Source organism: Lethenteron reissneri, chromosome 31, assembly GCF_015708825.2.
Source record: "Lethenteron reissneri isolate LAM-NWPU_2019-01 chromosome 31, ASM1570882v1, whole genome shotgun sequence".
In the NCBI taxonomy this organism is placed as follows: Eukaryota; Metazoa; Chordata; class Hyperoartia; order Petromyzontiformes; family Petromyzontidae; genus Lethenteron; species Lethenteron reissneri.
This window is the reverse complement of record NC_083809.1, coordinates 8,809,078-8,827,099: the sequence shown is the minus strand read 5'-3', so window position 1 is coordinate 8,827,099 and position 18,022 is coordinate 8,809,078. Positions and strand designations below refer to the sequence as shown.

General features: G+C 44.1%; 1 protein-coding gene across 2 annotated transcripts in view; it reads right to left on the bottom strand.

The window, feature by feature from the left end:
- The window catches only part of CFAP221 (cilia and flagella associated protein 221), a 64,407-nt gene extending 46,764 nt beyond the window's left edge, over positions 1 to 17,643 (bottom strand). Inside the window, exons 1-6 of one of the 2 annotated variants that reach the window (XM_061563470.1) lie at positions 16,714 to 17,643; positions 12,203 to 12,381; positions 10,831 to 10,931; positions 5,118 to 5,204; positions 4,713 to 4,808; positions 3,249 to 3,349 (exon numbers count right to left, since the gene is read on the bottom strand). In XM_061563470.1, coding sequence (XP_061419454.1) covers positions 3,249 to 3,349; positions 4,713 to 4,808; positions 5,118 to 5,204; positions 10,831 to 10,931; positions 12,203 to 12,368 — 551 coding nt within the window. In that variant the 5' untranslated portion in view covers positions 12,369 to 12,381; positions 16,714 to 17,643. The remainder of the gene's footprint in view (positions 1 to 3,248; positions 3,350 to 4,712; positions 4,809 to 5,117; positions 5,205 to 10,830; positions 10,932 to 12,202; positions 12,382 to 16,713) is intronic. The other variant, XM_061563469.1, reaches the window with a different exon arrangement.
- Between the last annotated feature and the right edge of the window lie 379 nt (positions 17,644 to 18,022).

Here is an 18,022-nt window from a genome sequence, read left to right as displayed (position 1 = left end):
CATGTGTTTTGAGATGCATTTTTTTCTTCTTCAAATAACACTCTTCAACACAAATCAAGTAAAGGGTTACTAAAGATCACCTTGGTTTGCTTTGTTTAATAAAGGCTTCATCCTTTGGAGCCCTATCTGGACTCCTCACTCACAAATGTAAACGATACCACATCACCCCAATTGTCAGGTCACTCCATTAACTCCTCATCCAGTCCGTGATAAATTAAAATATCACCCTTAAATATCTTCAAGGTCATCCAAGGACTTGTCGTCTCTTTCTATCTCTCGTAGTCTACGTCAATTTGCGTGTCTATCTGTTCTATATGTCTAATAATAATGCTTTATTTTTAATCCAGGAAAGCCTCACTGAGTCTGAATACTTTTTAAAGAGGATGCTGTGTAGTGATGTTTAGCCAATACCATTAATGACTGTTCAGTATCTGAGAGTAATCAGAGTACCCAGAGAAAACACACAAATAAAGAGTTAACACTCAAACTCTGCACAGATAGATAAAAAAAAATAAACATGACTGTACTGACTGCCATCTCCTCACCACCTCATACCCCAGGCTATCCTGTTCCTCACTGTATGTCTCTGTCTCCGCGTGCCTGTGTATAGCACCTGACAAGGCCCTCACCATTATCAAGATCCTCCATTGACTCACTTCTTCTTGCCTCTCTCGCAACTCTATTACCCCTCCACAAATTCAACCGATTGTACTTGTCAAAACCCCCCCCCCCCCCCCCCCCCAGTTGACCTCTGCTCAATGTCAGTTTGTTCCTTCTCCACTGCTGCACCTTCAGCTGAAACTCCATGCCACTTGCGCTGTTTAGGCCCAGGCTCAAGGCATTCCTGTTCTCCTCCTTTACCGTCCCTCTCTCTATGAATTGCTTTATTTTCCCTGTCTGTTCTGTAGCCTCCCATCCATCACTGTCCTCTAAAAATAACCCACACAAAATCCCCTTGCACCCATAAAACCCATATCTCTCATATTTATCTAGAGATGCAGTCACGTAGTAGAGTGGGTGGGGGGGGGGGGATTGCAGATTCTCATCTTGATTAACGGTCTTTCTGAAAAGTGCAAACCTTTTACGTCGCCAACAATGGCGTACATGTCAAGGCGACGTGTGCTTCAGCCGTCTCGTAAACAAGTGAATGTGGTCTTAGAGGCGACACAAATCTAACCGGCATCGCATTTTGCCACGTGTGCAAAGGCCCATCCGGCGTCACTTCAGGGCAGCACCGACACAAGGCTCCTGGCGGCGTGCACAGCAGGAACGACAAGGTGACAGGCAGGATGCCTTCCTTGCCTTTAATCCCAGGGCCTACCATCGATCCCTCCCCGCAGGGAAGCACAAAGCCTAGCAACAGTCACATCTGCATGCCATAGGTCACTACACTGCTTTACTTGCAAACGCATGCATTTCCATTTCAAAACAAGCCTGTCTGAAACGTCTCCGAGGGTGGTGGCAATGAAGCCCACAATAGGCACGCTAATCCTATTATTAGGCTGTCGCAGCCTCCGTTGACCTTTTATTCTCATTCTGCGTGCATTCACGGGATGAGGAGCAGAGCTACGTGAAATTCTCATTTCCCTGCTGGGGAGGGGGGGGGGCTGGGGAGATGTTTTTGGGACCAAGGTTATATCTAAATGGTCTAATTTCTCCCCCAATTTACACGGAAGCAAAAAGCCGCGAGACACATTTGGCATTGTGCAGTGTCTGTCCGCAGGGCCCCGCCGCGACCGGCAGGCACATAAACAGACGGAATGCCCCGCAGAGGAGTCGCACGGTTACGGCATTTGTTAACGTGCTTCAGAGCCTTGCCAACACCAACCGAAACGTGCCGCGGACAATTTACTAAAATACCTCCAGTTTGGAATTGCGCTTACATCACCGTACTAATGGCTCCAACAGTCACGACTCGTGCATTTCTGGTAGGGTGGGTGGGAAATCTGTCAAATGAATACCCCCTGGAATGTATCGCTGTGCTCTAGCGACTGTGGGGATGCACTCTTGTGTACAATGTAGGGTTGAGCAATGAGGCGGTGAGCAGCCCTCCCCTCAGTGGTGGAAATTCCACATTAATATGATGGGAGAGAGTCTATCCATAGGACAACCATCTGTTGACTTCCCCACAAAGGTGCACTCATTTGAATGACCCTGGAGGAACGATGGGCTGAGCGAACCCCATCCAGGACTTGAACATGCAACCTTCCGATTGCGAGGCGCTCATGCTATCTCTGAGCCACCTGGCCGGTACCGAAGAAGAATATCTCACAATACCAGAAAACAGAAAAACTACCTGTAAATGTATTGTCTTGGCAAATAAAAAAAAACTAGCATCCTTCAATGTCTTGACAAGGCTTAAACATACTCTTTCGGTAAAGTCACGTAGATAAAAAAAAAAATAATAAAAAATGAAAATAACTAAATTGATTAAATCGGAAGCAACACAAGCCTCCATCATCAGGTGTAACTGCTCCAGTAAAATTACTTCACACGCTACAGTAATTTTACTGGAGCAGTTACACCTGATGACGGAGGCTTGTGTTGCTTCAGAAACGTCGTGATTTAATTTAGGTATATATTTTTTTTACCTACGTGACTTTACCGAAAGAACCTAAGAGTATGAATCCTTGCAGTCACGAAAGCTTCAAATCAAGGCTGAAACAATAACAGAAATCCCAGGACAGTTATCTCAAGAAGAGGACGTCCTGGTAAAACTAGCACAGGTGGCAACCGCAGCGCATCACTAAGCCGGGGAGGTGGGGGTGGCAGGAGCCGCCCACCGGCGATCTCGGCACACGACGGGGAAATGAGGGCGCTTATCGGTGCGCGGCACCTGCCCGCGAGACCGGGGCTTCGTGCGCGCCACTTGCGCCCCCGCTGCACACGCCGCTCACGACGCGGTTCTGCCAGCTTAATTACCTGGGTGCCGCCACCCTTGCCCTCCCCCCCCACCGGCACCGCGCGACAACCCGCGCTCGCACCCCAAGAGTCACCCGCTCGAACACCCCCCACACCCTCCGCCGCCACCACCGCCGCCACCCCTCCCTGCATCTCCATCTCTCTATCCTTAACCCATTCATCCAAGCAGCTGGGCTGACAATTACGGATTAAATTTAATCATGAAAAAGCTCGTGTTTTTTGCCGATTGCTTTCTCTGTAATGTATGAAATTATGAGGATGCGACCCCGGGCTTTAAAATTGCACGTGTTTTACCGCAATTTGGGGTGCGGCGGCTCGTGATTTACCTCTCTCCGAGGGCGGTGTCTGGGATATTGAGGAAGGAGGGGAGGTCAGGAACGTTGACGACCGGGTAGCCGTGGATGGGGACCAGGAGCGTCTCGTCACCCTTTGGGCGGGGCGGGGCGGGGCGGGGGGAGTGATGGGACACGACACGCGGAACAAATGGAAGGCCACAAAATGTGGCAGACACAAACACTCAATTCTCACCACACCTGACACCACACTCCAGGAGAGGCAAATCATCGTTACATGACACAATATGTAACCTCACAAACCCAGCAATGATTTACAAGCAATATACAGAGCCCACGTATAATGACTGAACAGGATCCTATTGCTTAGTCCCTTCGACAGTAGCCTAAAAGTCTATTGTTAGTGTACTCTGCATGAAGTTAATACGCACGGGATTGATTGTTGTATATTCACCCCCACTTGATAATTATTTATTTGGAGAATTAGTAATGATAATATCAACTTGTATCGTGCACAGTATTCACTCACCCGCGTAACATTGCTGGCTAAAGTCAGACGTTTCGTACCAATGTCATCTCAAAAGCAAAATAAGAAAATCACAAAACATGTTTTCTTTATGAAATATGTATTTCCAAGCAATGCGACTCAATGATGCCTCCCTTGCAAAATATTGTAAAAATAAGGTATCTTTATTAGCTTGTGACCTGTGACCAAATCACCCATAATGCACCGAATCTTGTCAGATCTCAGAAGCTAAGCAGATTTGATCCTGGATAAGGGCCTGGATAGGCAACCTCTCGGCAGCTATAGGGCATCGTGGTGGGCAGTCGAGGGCAGTTGAGCATAACCCATTGTTGTGTTGTGCTGTCTTACTCCCACTTCCATGGTCCACGCCCTCACTACCAACCCAGAGTGACAAAGTAGGGTCAGAGAACCCCCCACGACCCACACGGTGTGGGAAGGCCCTCATCCAGCAGTGGATTGTACATAGCTCATTAATAACCAATACAATTGCTGCAGTAATTGCTGTGTGCTACCCGATACGATATACAGTTCAGAAACGTGATCATTAACTGGAGTACTAGACAAAACAAAGGGGACAACGATAAGTTTGCAGGGAAGCATGGAGAAATGCATGCTTGGAATTATATGACGATACAGCAAGAGGAAAACATGGATTTGTAAACATACGCAGATTAATTACACCATTAAAACTGCTAAGAAAGGTAAGTGGGCTTGAGCGCGACCTGTGTCACTTGAGGGGACGATGGCTGATGGTCGAGGAACAGTGACCAAGCAGCACCAAAGAAACGGGACGCGTCTGCGCAGATGTTCACCGGGGAGACGGAGCAATGATACAGCTTGCGCGCAGGATGGATTAGTACATCGCATGAACATGATGGGTGGCGATGGCGTGGGGGAGGCTTTTATCCAGCAGCGGATTGATAAAGGCTGATGATGATGATTATCATGATGATGATGAATTAAACACCAACCTGGCAGTGGACGCGGATACAGTCGTAGTAGTAGCGCCACTCGTCTGGACAGAACTCGACACACACGCGTAATGACAGCCCGGGCACCAGTGCACCCTGGGAACAGACACCACAAAGACAAAGATCACCACACGCCTGATTTTAGACACCAGCGGTCTTTCGATTGCAAGTGCAGTGAGCTAACGGTTACACCATGGGGGCAACTCCCTTAATTTCTCAATTAAAAAGGTGACAATGTACATTTCTTGTTCTAGATATTTCTGTACCGTGCGGCATACTGGTAAGCGTTTTTTTTTTACTGTGTTGTTTTCATCCGGTTACCGATTATGCAAAAATAATGATTTGAACAAGTTTATTTCAAAGTGTATCATCAGAAACGGAAAGCACTTTTGACGAGTGACCCACCTTTTTGGAGTACTTCACTTGAAAGTGTTTGCTTTGCGGAGGAATAATATGCATGTTGATGCACTCCGCTGAAATGTTGATGAGTTTCTGAAAAATAACAGGGGAGTATTAAGAAACGTTATATTACAATATTATATCTGTATTTTCGTCAGTGCTACTTTGAACAATTTGCAATAATCCCCCCCCCACTTTATTTCTCAGTTTCCATGTTTCTGATCAAATTCATGGCTGGCAATATGCGCCGATTGAAAAAGTTACGCTTCGGAGACAAAGCCAGGCAGGCGGTGGTGGCTACGCACGCCTGGAATCCGGCGCTGCGGTGGCGGCAAGGGTTGGTGGATCATCGCGCGGGCGTAACCTGGCTCACCAGGAGAAGGTGGTACAGAAAAAATGTGGATTGTTCCGTCTGTATGGAATAGAGTGGATTGTTCCGTCTGTATGGAATAGAGTGGATTGTTCCGTCTGTATGGAATAGAGTGTTTCCCCCTCACGTGTGTGGGAGGTTTTGTTCCGGGTACTCCAGTTTCTTCCCACATGTAAACAATCATTCATTCGCTGATAACAACATAACATAAAGGGAACCGTAGAGTTTGGAAAATGTTTGGCTCTGGTTCCCCGCGTGGCTTCCTTTCCCACTCGTCTGTGGTTCCTCCTCGCGCCTCCACGAGGGCGAGCGAATACTCGTGCGAGTTACAAACTGAAGTGATATTCTCTGCTGCTTTTAATAACCAAGTTCGGCTTTCCAATACAGTGCTTTATCCTGCGCTCATTTGCATTCTCATATCATCATTTTGATTCCGAATACTCTTTCCCACGCCACCCCCCCAAAAAAATGCACAGGATGTAATTTGTTTAGCATACTTTGTTGTGCCTTTTGTTTTGCTCGTATTTATCTTGAGTCCAAATTAGCAGTCCTCATTTTGCAGTTCAATCATTTTCTGTAATTAGTTTTCCGTTGATGTTACAATATAACAACTCTACCATCAGCAAATATAAGATGGAGAATGCTTCATTCATTTACGCGTATACCTTTATTTAATAAAAAAATAACTATTTTCATAAAATGTTATGTTGTTGCTATGAATAGATTTTCTGAGTGCAGACCTCCTTATCTGACTTCTCTGAATTGTATGTTTCCTCTATATTTACTCCATCTCGAAGTAGCAGTTGCTTCATGCATTTCTTTATGAAATGCCTAGGGTTGTGAACGCTTTGATGATTGCTTTAGCTTTTCAGTGAATATAATGCCATTTAAAATCAATAAAAGCCAGACACTGTGGTATGTGATACACATTTGTCTCTTTCCACTCAAGAGATGGGAAAAGGGGCACATGGATCAGAGGATAAACATAAAGCAGACACATCACATTGACTGTTAACGAACAATAATAATAATGATTTGTTTTTGATTGAGCCACCCTCTTTTACGCCGAGGAATCTCAGAGCGCTTCGCACGCAATCGGCGACTTACACCAAATCTCATCTCAAACATTTGTATGAGCACCCCCAGTGGCAACTGTCAATAAACATTTAATTACGTCATCCTTGGGAGTTGATAGAAGGGATGATGGCTGATGGTCGGGATTGATGATGGAGTAGCAGGCAAATAGGAGCACTTACATGGGAGGACGACTCTTGTGAAGACGGAGCAATTACATCCGATCACATGCAGAATTTACATTTTGGCATCAAAGGACCATGGGGGAGAGTGAGAGTCTGAGAAGGATGTTATCCAGCAGTTAATAGGAAATAGGCTGATGATGAAACCACGAATAAAACTTTATAATAAATACCCCTTTAAGGCATAAAAAAACATTTTTTTCAAATAGACTTAGAAAAATGTCATAAAGTTCATAGCAGCAATGCAATAACCGTAACAATATATCACTCGACTAAAATGAGCAAATTCACAATGTGGCAATAATTACACAACTCTGCACAAATTAATAAAAACAAATGCGTGTAATTATGGCAATGAAATGTAGTCAATAAAGCATTTTAATCGGTAATGACAGCAAAAATAAATAAATCATGGAAACATAAACACAGCTTATTTATTTTAAAAGCCACAAAACTTAAAAGTGACAGATTTACAGTAAAGGAAACTATAATTAAAACACAAAAAACTGCCATTAAATATTTCTATCATATTTAAAGAACGCCAAAATATGGAGATCAATTAAAAAGCCCAAAGTCTAGCGCACATCAAAAGAAATCCTTTGCCAATCAGTCTTCTGGAATTATATTTTCCAGCAACGGTAGCAGCAGCAGCTGAACCCTGGATTGGAATTCACTTTTTGAATCTCATCAGCAGGGTATATGGCTTGTTAAGCAAATGCGGCGAGATTTCCAAATGTTATTGGGTGGCAAGAGTCAATCCACCAACACCACGAGGCCTGTTCACTTAAAAAAAAACATTACGTACCGTCGTGGAGAATTGTGGTAAATTTGGACAAAGCGTGTCCTATGGTTGCTTGATACAGATTGCAGAACAATTAAACGAGCAGACAATCAGTGGCTCAAAATATGTCCTGAAATTGAAAAAGATCAATATCATGAAGGTCACAATGACCGGTGCTATTTAAGTTACAATACTTAACTATTTGCATACTCCTATCAGTTCCTGAAACTGTTCCACATGACAAAAATACAGTTTGTGCAAAACACACACGGCCATCGTGTGTATGCCAACAAGCCGTTATCATCTCCTGAAGAATTGCATTGTTGCCATACATAGCAGGCGTTACCAAAAAGATTTCCAAAATTCTAAACAAACACAAGATCCAGGTCCGATTCAGTACAGTACACAAGATCCGTGATCTGATCCCATCCGTAAAGGATGTCATTCCTGACTTACAGTACCCTGGTGTCTACAAACTGAGTTGCACTTGTGGTGATTGTTATATCGGGGAAACGAAACGACATATTTCTGACCGCATTCGCGAGCACAAGTCGGATTTGAAGCACGGCAGGACGAATTCTTCGGCCGTAGCTGACCACTGTTATAATACTGCTGGTTCTCATGACATTGTGTTCTCCGATACCAAGGTACTCTGCAAGCCTCCTGGATACTACCAAAGATTTGTCCATGAAGCCATCCAGATATACAAACATAGACATAACTTCAACCAAGAGGATGGATTCAAATAGAGCAATCACTGGAAGGATGTAATTAACCAAGTTAAACTTTAGCTGCCATGCAGTTTACTGCTAGACGGCCAGTTTAGATTTATTTTCATAATCATATCCTTATTCCCGGTCTGTTACCCCCAGCTTCACACACTACCATCACCATTACCACACGTTAGTGTTCATCTTGTGCATTTCTAATTTGCACCCCCGGCAGCATAACAAAAGGCTGCTTAATCTTAGCTTTCTTATCTACTTCCGTCCCCTGCATCACAAAGCTTCAGTTTGAGCTCCATGCGTTACCTCCCTCCGCCCCTCCCCGTTTCTCACATCGTTGCACCAGTCCACAGCCCGCCCATACACTCACCATGGCCCCCCTCCCTCCATCCCCCGCGACTATATAATTCCTCGTCACAGCCATCTCTTAGACACACTTAAGCGGTTGTGCTTTCGCTATATTGTCCCCACCTGAAGAAGGACGCTTGTGTTGCGCCCGAAACGTCGTGATTTAATTCAGTTGTTTTCATTTATTTTGTTTGATTTTTTACCTAGGTGACTTTACAAAAAACAACAACCAAAGAGTATAATTGCATTGTGGTCTTCTTATCTTCGGCCACCATCTCAAAACATGAGAGCAAATGAGACCGACTGACAGCAGCAGAGATGATGCAGTGATGGACAACTGTGGACTGGTTTATCATGATTAGGACTCATCAGCACAGCATAGTCACCCATGTTAACTGCTGCAGTCTCCCTCTGGGAACCATACATGTGGAGTATCCACATCCCACGATGGGGTGCATGAGTTTGGCTAATGCCAACGAATTTTAAATGCGAAAATCACGAGAGAAAAACCCCCATCATGACAGAATCATAGTGCAGGCCGGGAAAACCACATATTCCAAACAAGACGAAGAAATGTGTAAGAAAAACACAATGTTTGCATTTCCTGAAGATGAACATGCACTTCTTCATGATATGCTGATGGTTTTTCGCTTGCACGCAAAGGCTACGTGCTTTTTACACATTTCTGTCTCGTTTGAAACTCACGGTTTTCCAGCCCACATTATTAGTCTGTTTTGATGGGTTTTGACTCGTCAATTACAGATTGAATGATTCTTGCACAGCCGACACCTGATCTCCAACGTCTACCCTTACAGTATCCCATCACCTGGCCCGACATCTCCCCGCACCCGTAAACGGTTTCTCACCGACACCCATAAACAACACCACATCCCTCCAATCCCAAGATGCCTCCACTGGCTCGCAATCAAATCCTGGATCAACTACAAGATCATCTTCACTCGTCCAGATGCTTTATGGACTTTCCTCGGTCTACCTCTTCCCTCTCGCCTTGATTGACTCTCCTTCAAGTGATGGCCACTCAAGCAACCAAGCACGTATTTGGAAACCCCAAGTAAACCTCCACTCAACAAAGGGAGTTTGCTCCTCTCTGCCGCTGTCCTGATTCGCTATATTTCCCCTTCTGCGCACTCATGCTGCTGATTCTCTTGCCCTATACTAGTCGAAGCTCAATACTTTACTCATCCCTTCTGCTTAGGATTGACTGTCTCTGGTCTATGTAGATGTATGGTCATTTTATCGATCCATTGTTGGATGAGGGCCTCCCCATGCTGACACGGTGGTGGGGATTATTTGAGCATATTTCATCACACTGCTCAGTGAAGGTTGGTGACGACGTGGAACAGAGGCGTTTGAAAACAGCATTGCACAACAATGGATATTGCTGCACTTGCCATAGCTTTTCTTAATCGCATCAAGCCACATTCTTATCTCTTTTTCCTTTCTGTTCTACAGTCTTATACCTCTTACTCCGACCCCATTGTTAAGTCTTCTTCATCTGCATGTCCACCTTCCTGTACAGCATCTTTAAATATACAGTATTTGCATTAAAACTCGTTCGAATACCAACAGTATTATATTGGATACACTTATGTCCGGGGGCTGTACGGGAATATGTACATAGAGAAAAGACAAACAATTATAATCGAGTTACCCTGTTACCACTTTGTTGCAGCAGAAATTCTGGCATGCTGTTATGGAACGCCCCACCCCCCAGTTATAAATGGTATCCCCCATCTGACACTAAACACGTGTAATTGAGCATCAGTGGTGATGTTGCTGCGTGCACTGTCGATCTACAGTTGTCAACTCACCATGGCGGGGCCTCGGGACCAGGTGAGGAATCAAGACCAGGTGGGTACTAAAAGTACAGTGGAAACTCAAAGGAAGGTAGAAGTAGGATTGCCCCCACCAAGGTACAAAGGTACATAGAAGCCAGGACATATTACAGGAAATAAAAATAGATCACAATACCAGGACAGGGGAGAACTACATGTAAATGCCTTGTCTTCAGTGGTATATTATTCTGCTCCTGAAAAAAGCCAGGACCGTTAATGTCCCGTAGAGACTTAAATGTTTCCCAGGACAGCTATCCCAAAAAGGGAATAATCCTGGGAAAAACCCAAAGCAGAATACTAATGGGCAGGTGCGCATCTAAGTCTGGCAATGCTCGAGGCCGTGAAGAGTGAGCGGCAGAGGTGGCTGTGGAGGCGGGAGTTACCACGTCCTGTGCATGCCGTTTCCCCAGCTCGTAGCCTCCGAAATGTAGGATCCCAGGCTTGGCCTCGACCACTTGGTTCTTGACAATGTTCCTGAAGGTTCCTGCAAAACGGCCAGCTTTTTTGGAACGCGACCTTTACCGCGAAATGACAAAGCAGTCATAATAATGTGAAATTATCAAATTCAAAGGTGCACCGCCACCGCTGCGGTTCTTTCTGATAACGGCAAGGCTTTGTAGTAAAAAAACAGAACGGAAGCGAAATAAATGAAATTTCATAACCTTACTGATAAAACGGCGCTGATTTGACAAGGTGTGTTTAATCTCTAAAGCTGCAAGGGTGGGTTGCACGTGCATTCAGAATGCATGTGCACGTATTGCAGCATAAACGACATTCTCTCCGGGGCCCTTTGCTCAACACGCTATGAAATTTAAAACACTTACAATTTATTCATGAGAAATGCACATAAAGTTCATATTACTGAGCAACGAGTTATCGAATTACATTGAATGGTTCCGAAATAAACTCTTTCTTATACGCTCGTTCGGGGTAGGTCTGAATCTATAAGCATCTCCACCATGACACGTGAAATTGGCTATTTGTATAATAAATAATAATTATTATGCTTGTTTACCCAGGAAAGCCTCACTGAGCCTAAATTTTTTTTCAGATAGGTACTCCCAATTTTTTGCAGTCAAGGACAATGTTGCTTTGTGCATCCAAAATGAGAAATTTGCAGGCAACTTTTTTTTGCATTGGGATGCTTGGCCAATACCAATTAAATTGCATGAAATTGAAAAACCTGAAAAAAACCCAAGCAAAATAGGGGGGGAGAACATTCAAACTCCACACAGAAAGGTTCCCTAGTCGGGAATCAAACCTACGCATCTGAGCTGAGGCACAAGTATTACCACCTTGCCACCCTGCCACCCTAATGGCCCTTGTACAGGAACAGCCATCTCAGCGCGGGCTGGTATTTAGCTGCATACTGAGTTTTGGCAATGTTGAAGGCGTCGAGATGGTGGGATGTGTGTATCCGCCAAGCATCAAATAATTCACTTCCCCCTCACTCCTGCAGTGATTCAATGAATAGTCAAGACTCGGGGCTGAGTTTCAATTTATAAATCAAATATATTTAATATGTTGCTCATTCTGTCTCATTATATTAATTATCTTTAGTGTAACTTATATATATACATATGTGAATAATAACCAGATGCCAAACAAGACGTGGTACAACTGGGAAACACACTGGAGAGTATACAATGCAACCGCAAATCCTACGCAGCACGAGCCGCATGCAATGATATCAACATCTCTCTGCGCTGTGTAATGCAGGCAGAAGCAGCGGACAAAGATGTCTGCAGAACTCACTTGTTTGGAGCAAGTGGTTGGGCACCAGCCTACGGGGTCCTCCGAGGCTTGGGCTTGCGGTCCTGGGAGCAGAAGGCCTTGCGGGGTCTGAGTGATCCTGGGGTTGGAGTGCTGGCCTCCACCTGCTCAGCTCCCCCGAGGAGTAGGGCCTGGCCACGGCCTGCATTGTGCGGCTGCACCTGGCAGACGGTGGCACGGCAATATACTCGCTTCATTCAACGAACACGCGGAGTCCGCACGGTCCTCACACCTGCTCTGAGAAAGATCACACATGGGCACTTCGACCTGCCCTGCCAAATGGCCTACTTAACCAAATTGGGCAAAATAGTAAAATGGATATTATCCATCTTTGTCCAACAGCTGCGTCTTGTGTGTTAAACTAACATAATTGGGAAAATGTAGGATATTATCATCAATGACTGCAAATGGTCTGGAATGGACTGAAATTAACTGACGAAGTGCCATGGGCACCAATGGATGGACACACATAATGGATTGACACGTGGTAAACTCACACCAAACTGTAGCAAAGTAGATGAGAGAGAAAACAACCGCCAATTATATTGACGGCCGCTTGTGTTGCGATCAAAACGTCGTAGTTTTTTGTTATTTTCTTTGAACCTATCTACGTGACTTTACCCAAAGACCCAAAGAATATGAATTCCTGCAGTCACGAAAGCTTTAAGTCAATATTGTATTATTATTTTATTAAAATCTACAAATCCTTGGAAGCAATTGTCACGACACGCAACACTACTTACCAATACAGATGGGAAAGATTACCAATTCAATATTTGCTTTAAAATATATTTTTTCATTCGATAAAAGTTAAATGTAATATTTGTACCAGCCCAATTAATATGCGTGTAAGCTCACTTTGCTTTACACATGCATCCGTTTGCATTTCCATGCGCGCATTTTTTTACAATGGAATCCACGAATTTGGTTATTTCAATGGAATGCATTGCCAGGTTGCTTATCGATAGATTTGTTTATATTATTCTTTAGGTCTTTCGGTAAAGTTACGGAGATAGGAGAATAGGTTTTCCCCTTTTTTCTGGCAACAAAACAGGTGTTAAGATGTTAAAAACCAAACTGAAACCTTTTGCAAGGAATCATGTCTGCATTAACCACAATACTTGTGGTCAAAATGCAAACAAAAAACGTACTCTGATAATATATGTATTGTCTTTGGAACTGATTGGTCCACACCAGAGACAGCTTTCTTTTTAGCCTCGTCTCAAAACGGTGTTAGACCAGAGGACGCCAAAAGGCGTACAGCCCAAAGACAATGCACTATCAGAGTAATGAGAGCTCGGGGTGAGCATCTACATCATGGGATCTCCTTTGCCAGTAGGAGATCCCATGATGAGACGAGGCTCAAAAGAAAGCTGTCTCTGGTGTGGACCAATCAAAGACAATGCATATATTATCAGAGTATATTTTTTTTGCATTATGACCTCAAGTATTGTGGTTAATGCAGACATGATTCCTTGTAAAATGTTTGAGTTTGGTGTTTTAACATCTTAACACCTGTTTTGTTGCCAGAAAAAAGGGGAAAACCTATTCTCATATTTCGGTACTGGCAAAGGAGGTCCCATGATCAAGTAGATAGGTTGCAAAAATTATAAAATAAACAAAACAAAAAACTACGACGTTTCAATCGCAACACAAGCAATCGTCATCAGGAGGAAAACGTCAAAATTTGTTTATCTTATTTCCCAATGGTAATTATTATTTGCTGTTATGAAACAACATGAAGACATTAACATCTGGAACTCATACAGAAAGGAGTGCATTATTCGAAGTTAGCGAATCCCCTTTGGACAGTGATATTAAATACCTACTTGAGATACATTCAACTGCTTTTCATCCACATTACCTGCACCGCCCTTTCTAATGTGCCCTCCTATATGATATTCTCAGGCTTCATAGCTGGACATATTAAATTAAGCGACAAGCCAAATTCTACACGATGTTATGTTTGTTGTGCAGGGGCTGATGACCAGCCTGAGACCGTATGGCACCCTCAGTGTACTCTAGAAGGCAGATTAATCACAAGGTATTCTTGGTTCTTTCGGTAAAGTCACGTAGAAGGGAAATAATAAAATAATAAAAATATCAAACAATAAAATTCTCACGACGTTTCGACTTGCTGTGGATTTCACACCTGATGATGGTTGCTTGTGTTGCAGTCGAAACGTCTTGAGAATTTTTATTGTTTTATATTTATATTATTTCATTATTTCCCTTCTACGTGACTTTACCGAAAGAACCAAGAATGTGAATCCCTGCGGTCACGAAAGCTTTACATCAAAATGTAATCACAAGGTGTCTAAAATCTGGATTCAAACCCCCAATCTCAGCAGCCGCCAGCAGAGTGTCCTCTGACAGCCATTCAGACTCTTTTGAGGCACCCGGCACATTTATTGGGCCATGTTTGTTACTGGCATGGTGCTCATCTTGTGGACTAAGTGTTCATGTATTTTGATGAAACACAATCCATGCTGAGAAGTGCACAGGGTTGTTCTTCTTACTGCTGCTGCTGCTGAGAATACTTGCTGTGAGTGTTACTGCTGCTGTCAATGCTACTACTATCACTACCAGTGGTGTTGGAAGACCCAAACAGAATTTATTTCTAAGGGCCCCTTTATCAATTGATGAAACCCTGGTGATATGCCAGGAGAGATATAGACAATAAATTCGTTGTAGTAGTGAGAGGGAGAGAAGATATAGATGCTGACAAGATAGAGATGAGACGTCAATTGAGGTTTTATATTAATTGCAATAGCTTGTCGTTTTTTTAAGATTTGAATTTGAGCTCATATTAGACACACCACGATTGTATTTCAATTAATTCAGGGGGGACCTTCAGCTATCTGGGCCACTCTGCTTGTGCTTTTACATAGGTTAACACCTCAGTGGATTTGCCTGGTAGGATGGGGATGGTTTAGTTTTACGTGTTTTGGTGATTTGTTTACCTTTCTTAAACTTTGCACTACGATCTTGTTTTTATTGTATTGTTTGTTGTTGTTGTAACGTTTTTACTGGACAGCCTGTGAAAACAAGCTTTATAGCTCATCGGATTCCTCCGGTGTCAATAAATATTCTAATTATGATGCCAAGCGCCGCCACTGATACGACCCTGACGATAGTACCTGTACTGCTAATAGTGCTTGTCGCTACTGCCCAAGCTACGACTGCAGTAATGTCAATATTGCTGATTTAAAGCTTTGGTGACCGCAGGGATTCATAGTCTTGGTTATTTCGGTAAAGTCACGTAGAAGGGAAACTGTGGATTTCTACACCTGATGATGATTGCTTGTGTTGCAGTCGAAACGTCGTGAGAATTGTATTGTTTTATATTTTTTATTATTTTATTGTTTCCCTTCTACGTGACTTTACCGAAAGAACCAAGAATATGTTAATATTGATGTTACTACAATTGTTGCTGTTATTCCAGTATTACTCTCACACGTTCGTTAACTACCCTTGCTGTTACTTCTGCTGTTGTTAAAATCGCCGGCATTGCTATTGTTGCTGTGGCTGCTAAAACAATACTATTATCACTGCCTTTGCCACGAACACCGTGATGATGCTACTGTTGATATTGCGTTGGCAAATACTGTGCCGGCATTAGCAGAGTTGTCACAGTAGGGGGTACAGCTGGTGCATCTGCCAGTCATCTCAGTTATTCAACCCGTGGCACCTCCTGAGCCCTCAACACTTCACGTAGCCTCAAAGTGGACCTAGCCTGGCACGGGCGCTGTGGTGATGTCACACCGTCACTTATTAACGAATGTCGGGTCACATTGGTGTGGCTAATACCGCACTGATCTTGTTGTTGTTGTTGGCACAGTCGTGAGTGTTGCTGCTGCATCGATGTCTTTGTTGTCAAAGACGTCGTCGCTTCTGTCACATTGTGTTGGTGTTCTCTCTGTGTTTACTACTGTTGGTGGTGCCGTGTGTGTGTATAGATTATTGGGGAGCGGTGGTGCAGCGGTTAGCGCGCTGCGCTACGAACCCGGCGACCCGAGTGACGATTATCTGAACTGGTCCCGAGCCTCCCCTAGGTCGACTCAGCCTCAAATGAGCACCTGGTGCGGTGTGTAAACATCGCCACGAGGGAGACAAAGGCGGCCTGGCGTGGTGTTTACCACACCACCACCTCGTGTGCCCGTGCCGGCCTTCATAGGTGCTCGCTAACAGCACTTGCCCCAATAGTCTGTTAAGGCTACACGGGGGATCTTTGTCTTTGTATATTATAGCCGGTGCTGCTGTGAATGACTTCCCATTCATACGGTGGTTAATGCTGCTGATGTTACTACCGCAGCTGTAGCCGTCACTACTGTGACTTTACCGAAAAAACCTAAGAATACGTGTTCTTGGTGTTGATGGTGTTGCTGCTGTTGTTATACCCTGAATGTTTCTGCTCTCACTTTAGAGATTGTGTAGAGCGATGTTGTTGATGTTGCTGCTGCTGCTGTTGTTAGTGTGAAGGGTAGTCTTACTGTGTACGTTGTGTTGACGCTCTTGATAGTGCTGTCACTGATGTTGCAGTTGCTGTAGTTGCTGCTGTTGTAATTATAGTTGCTGCTGTAGTAGTAGATGTTGCTGCTGTAGTAGTTGCTGTAGTAGTAGTTGTTGCTGCTGTAGTAGTATATATCGCTGTAGTAGATGTTGCTATAGTAGTAGTTGCTGTAGTAGTAGTTGTTGCTGCGGTAGTAGTATATATTGCTGTAGTAGATGTTGTTATAGTAGTAGTTGCTGTAGTAGTTGTTGCTATAGTAGTAGTTGCTGTAGTAGTAGTTGCAGTAGTAGTTACTGTAGTAGATGTTGCTGCTATCGTAGTGGTTGCTATAGTATATATTGCTGTAGTAGATGTTGCTGTAGATGTTGCTGCTGTAGTTGCTGTAGTAGATGTTGTTGCTATCGTAGTGGTTGCTGCTGTAGTAGTTGCTGTAGTAGTAGTTGCAGTAGTAGATGTTGCTGCTATCGTAGTGGTTGCTATAGTAGATGTTGCTGTAGTAGATGTTGCTGTAGATGTTGCTGTAGATGTTGCTGCTGTAGTTTCTGTAGTAGATGGTGCTGTAGTTGTTGTAGTAGATGTTGCTGCTGTAGTTGCTGTAGTAGATGTTGCTGCTGTAGTTGTTGCTGCTGTAGTTGTTGCTGCTGTAGTTGTTGCTGCTGTAGTTGTTGCTGCTGTAGTTGTTGCTGCTGTAGATGTTGCTGCTATCGTAGTAGTTGCTGCTGTAGTTGCTGTATTAGATGTTGCTGTAGTAGATGTTGCTGTAGTTGTTGCTGCTGTAGTTGTTGCTGCTGTAGTTGTTGCTGCTGTAGTTGTTTCTATAGTAGATGTTGCTGCTGTAGTTGTTGCTGTAGTCGAGTGATTGTTGCTGCGGTTTCCGCCGCGTCTTCAGTGCCGCTTGTCTCCATGGAAACCAAACACCCACTTCCTGGATGACGCCACGTGACACGCGACCACGTGGGGCCCCCACCTGTCAGTTGTCACCTGCATCCGGGTCGACCCGGGACAGGTGGCATCCCCAAGTACAGATGACATGTGATATCCACAAGTACAGGTGGCATCCCCTAGTACAGGTGCTGACAGGAATGAATTCGTATCCGAGGTCTCGTACCGGTATTGCCGTGTTGAACTTTATAACAGAAAAAGTCCACAATGTTGTTAATAGACCTAGGCTGACTTGAGACATACGGCCCGGCTTACTCTGCAGTGGCAACCACCGGTACCAGGATAACATCAGATACAAGACTGAAATTACTTATAAAATCAGGCAAATCAGTTAATGTAAATGCATT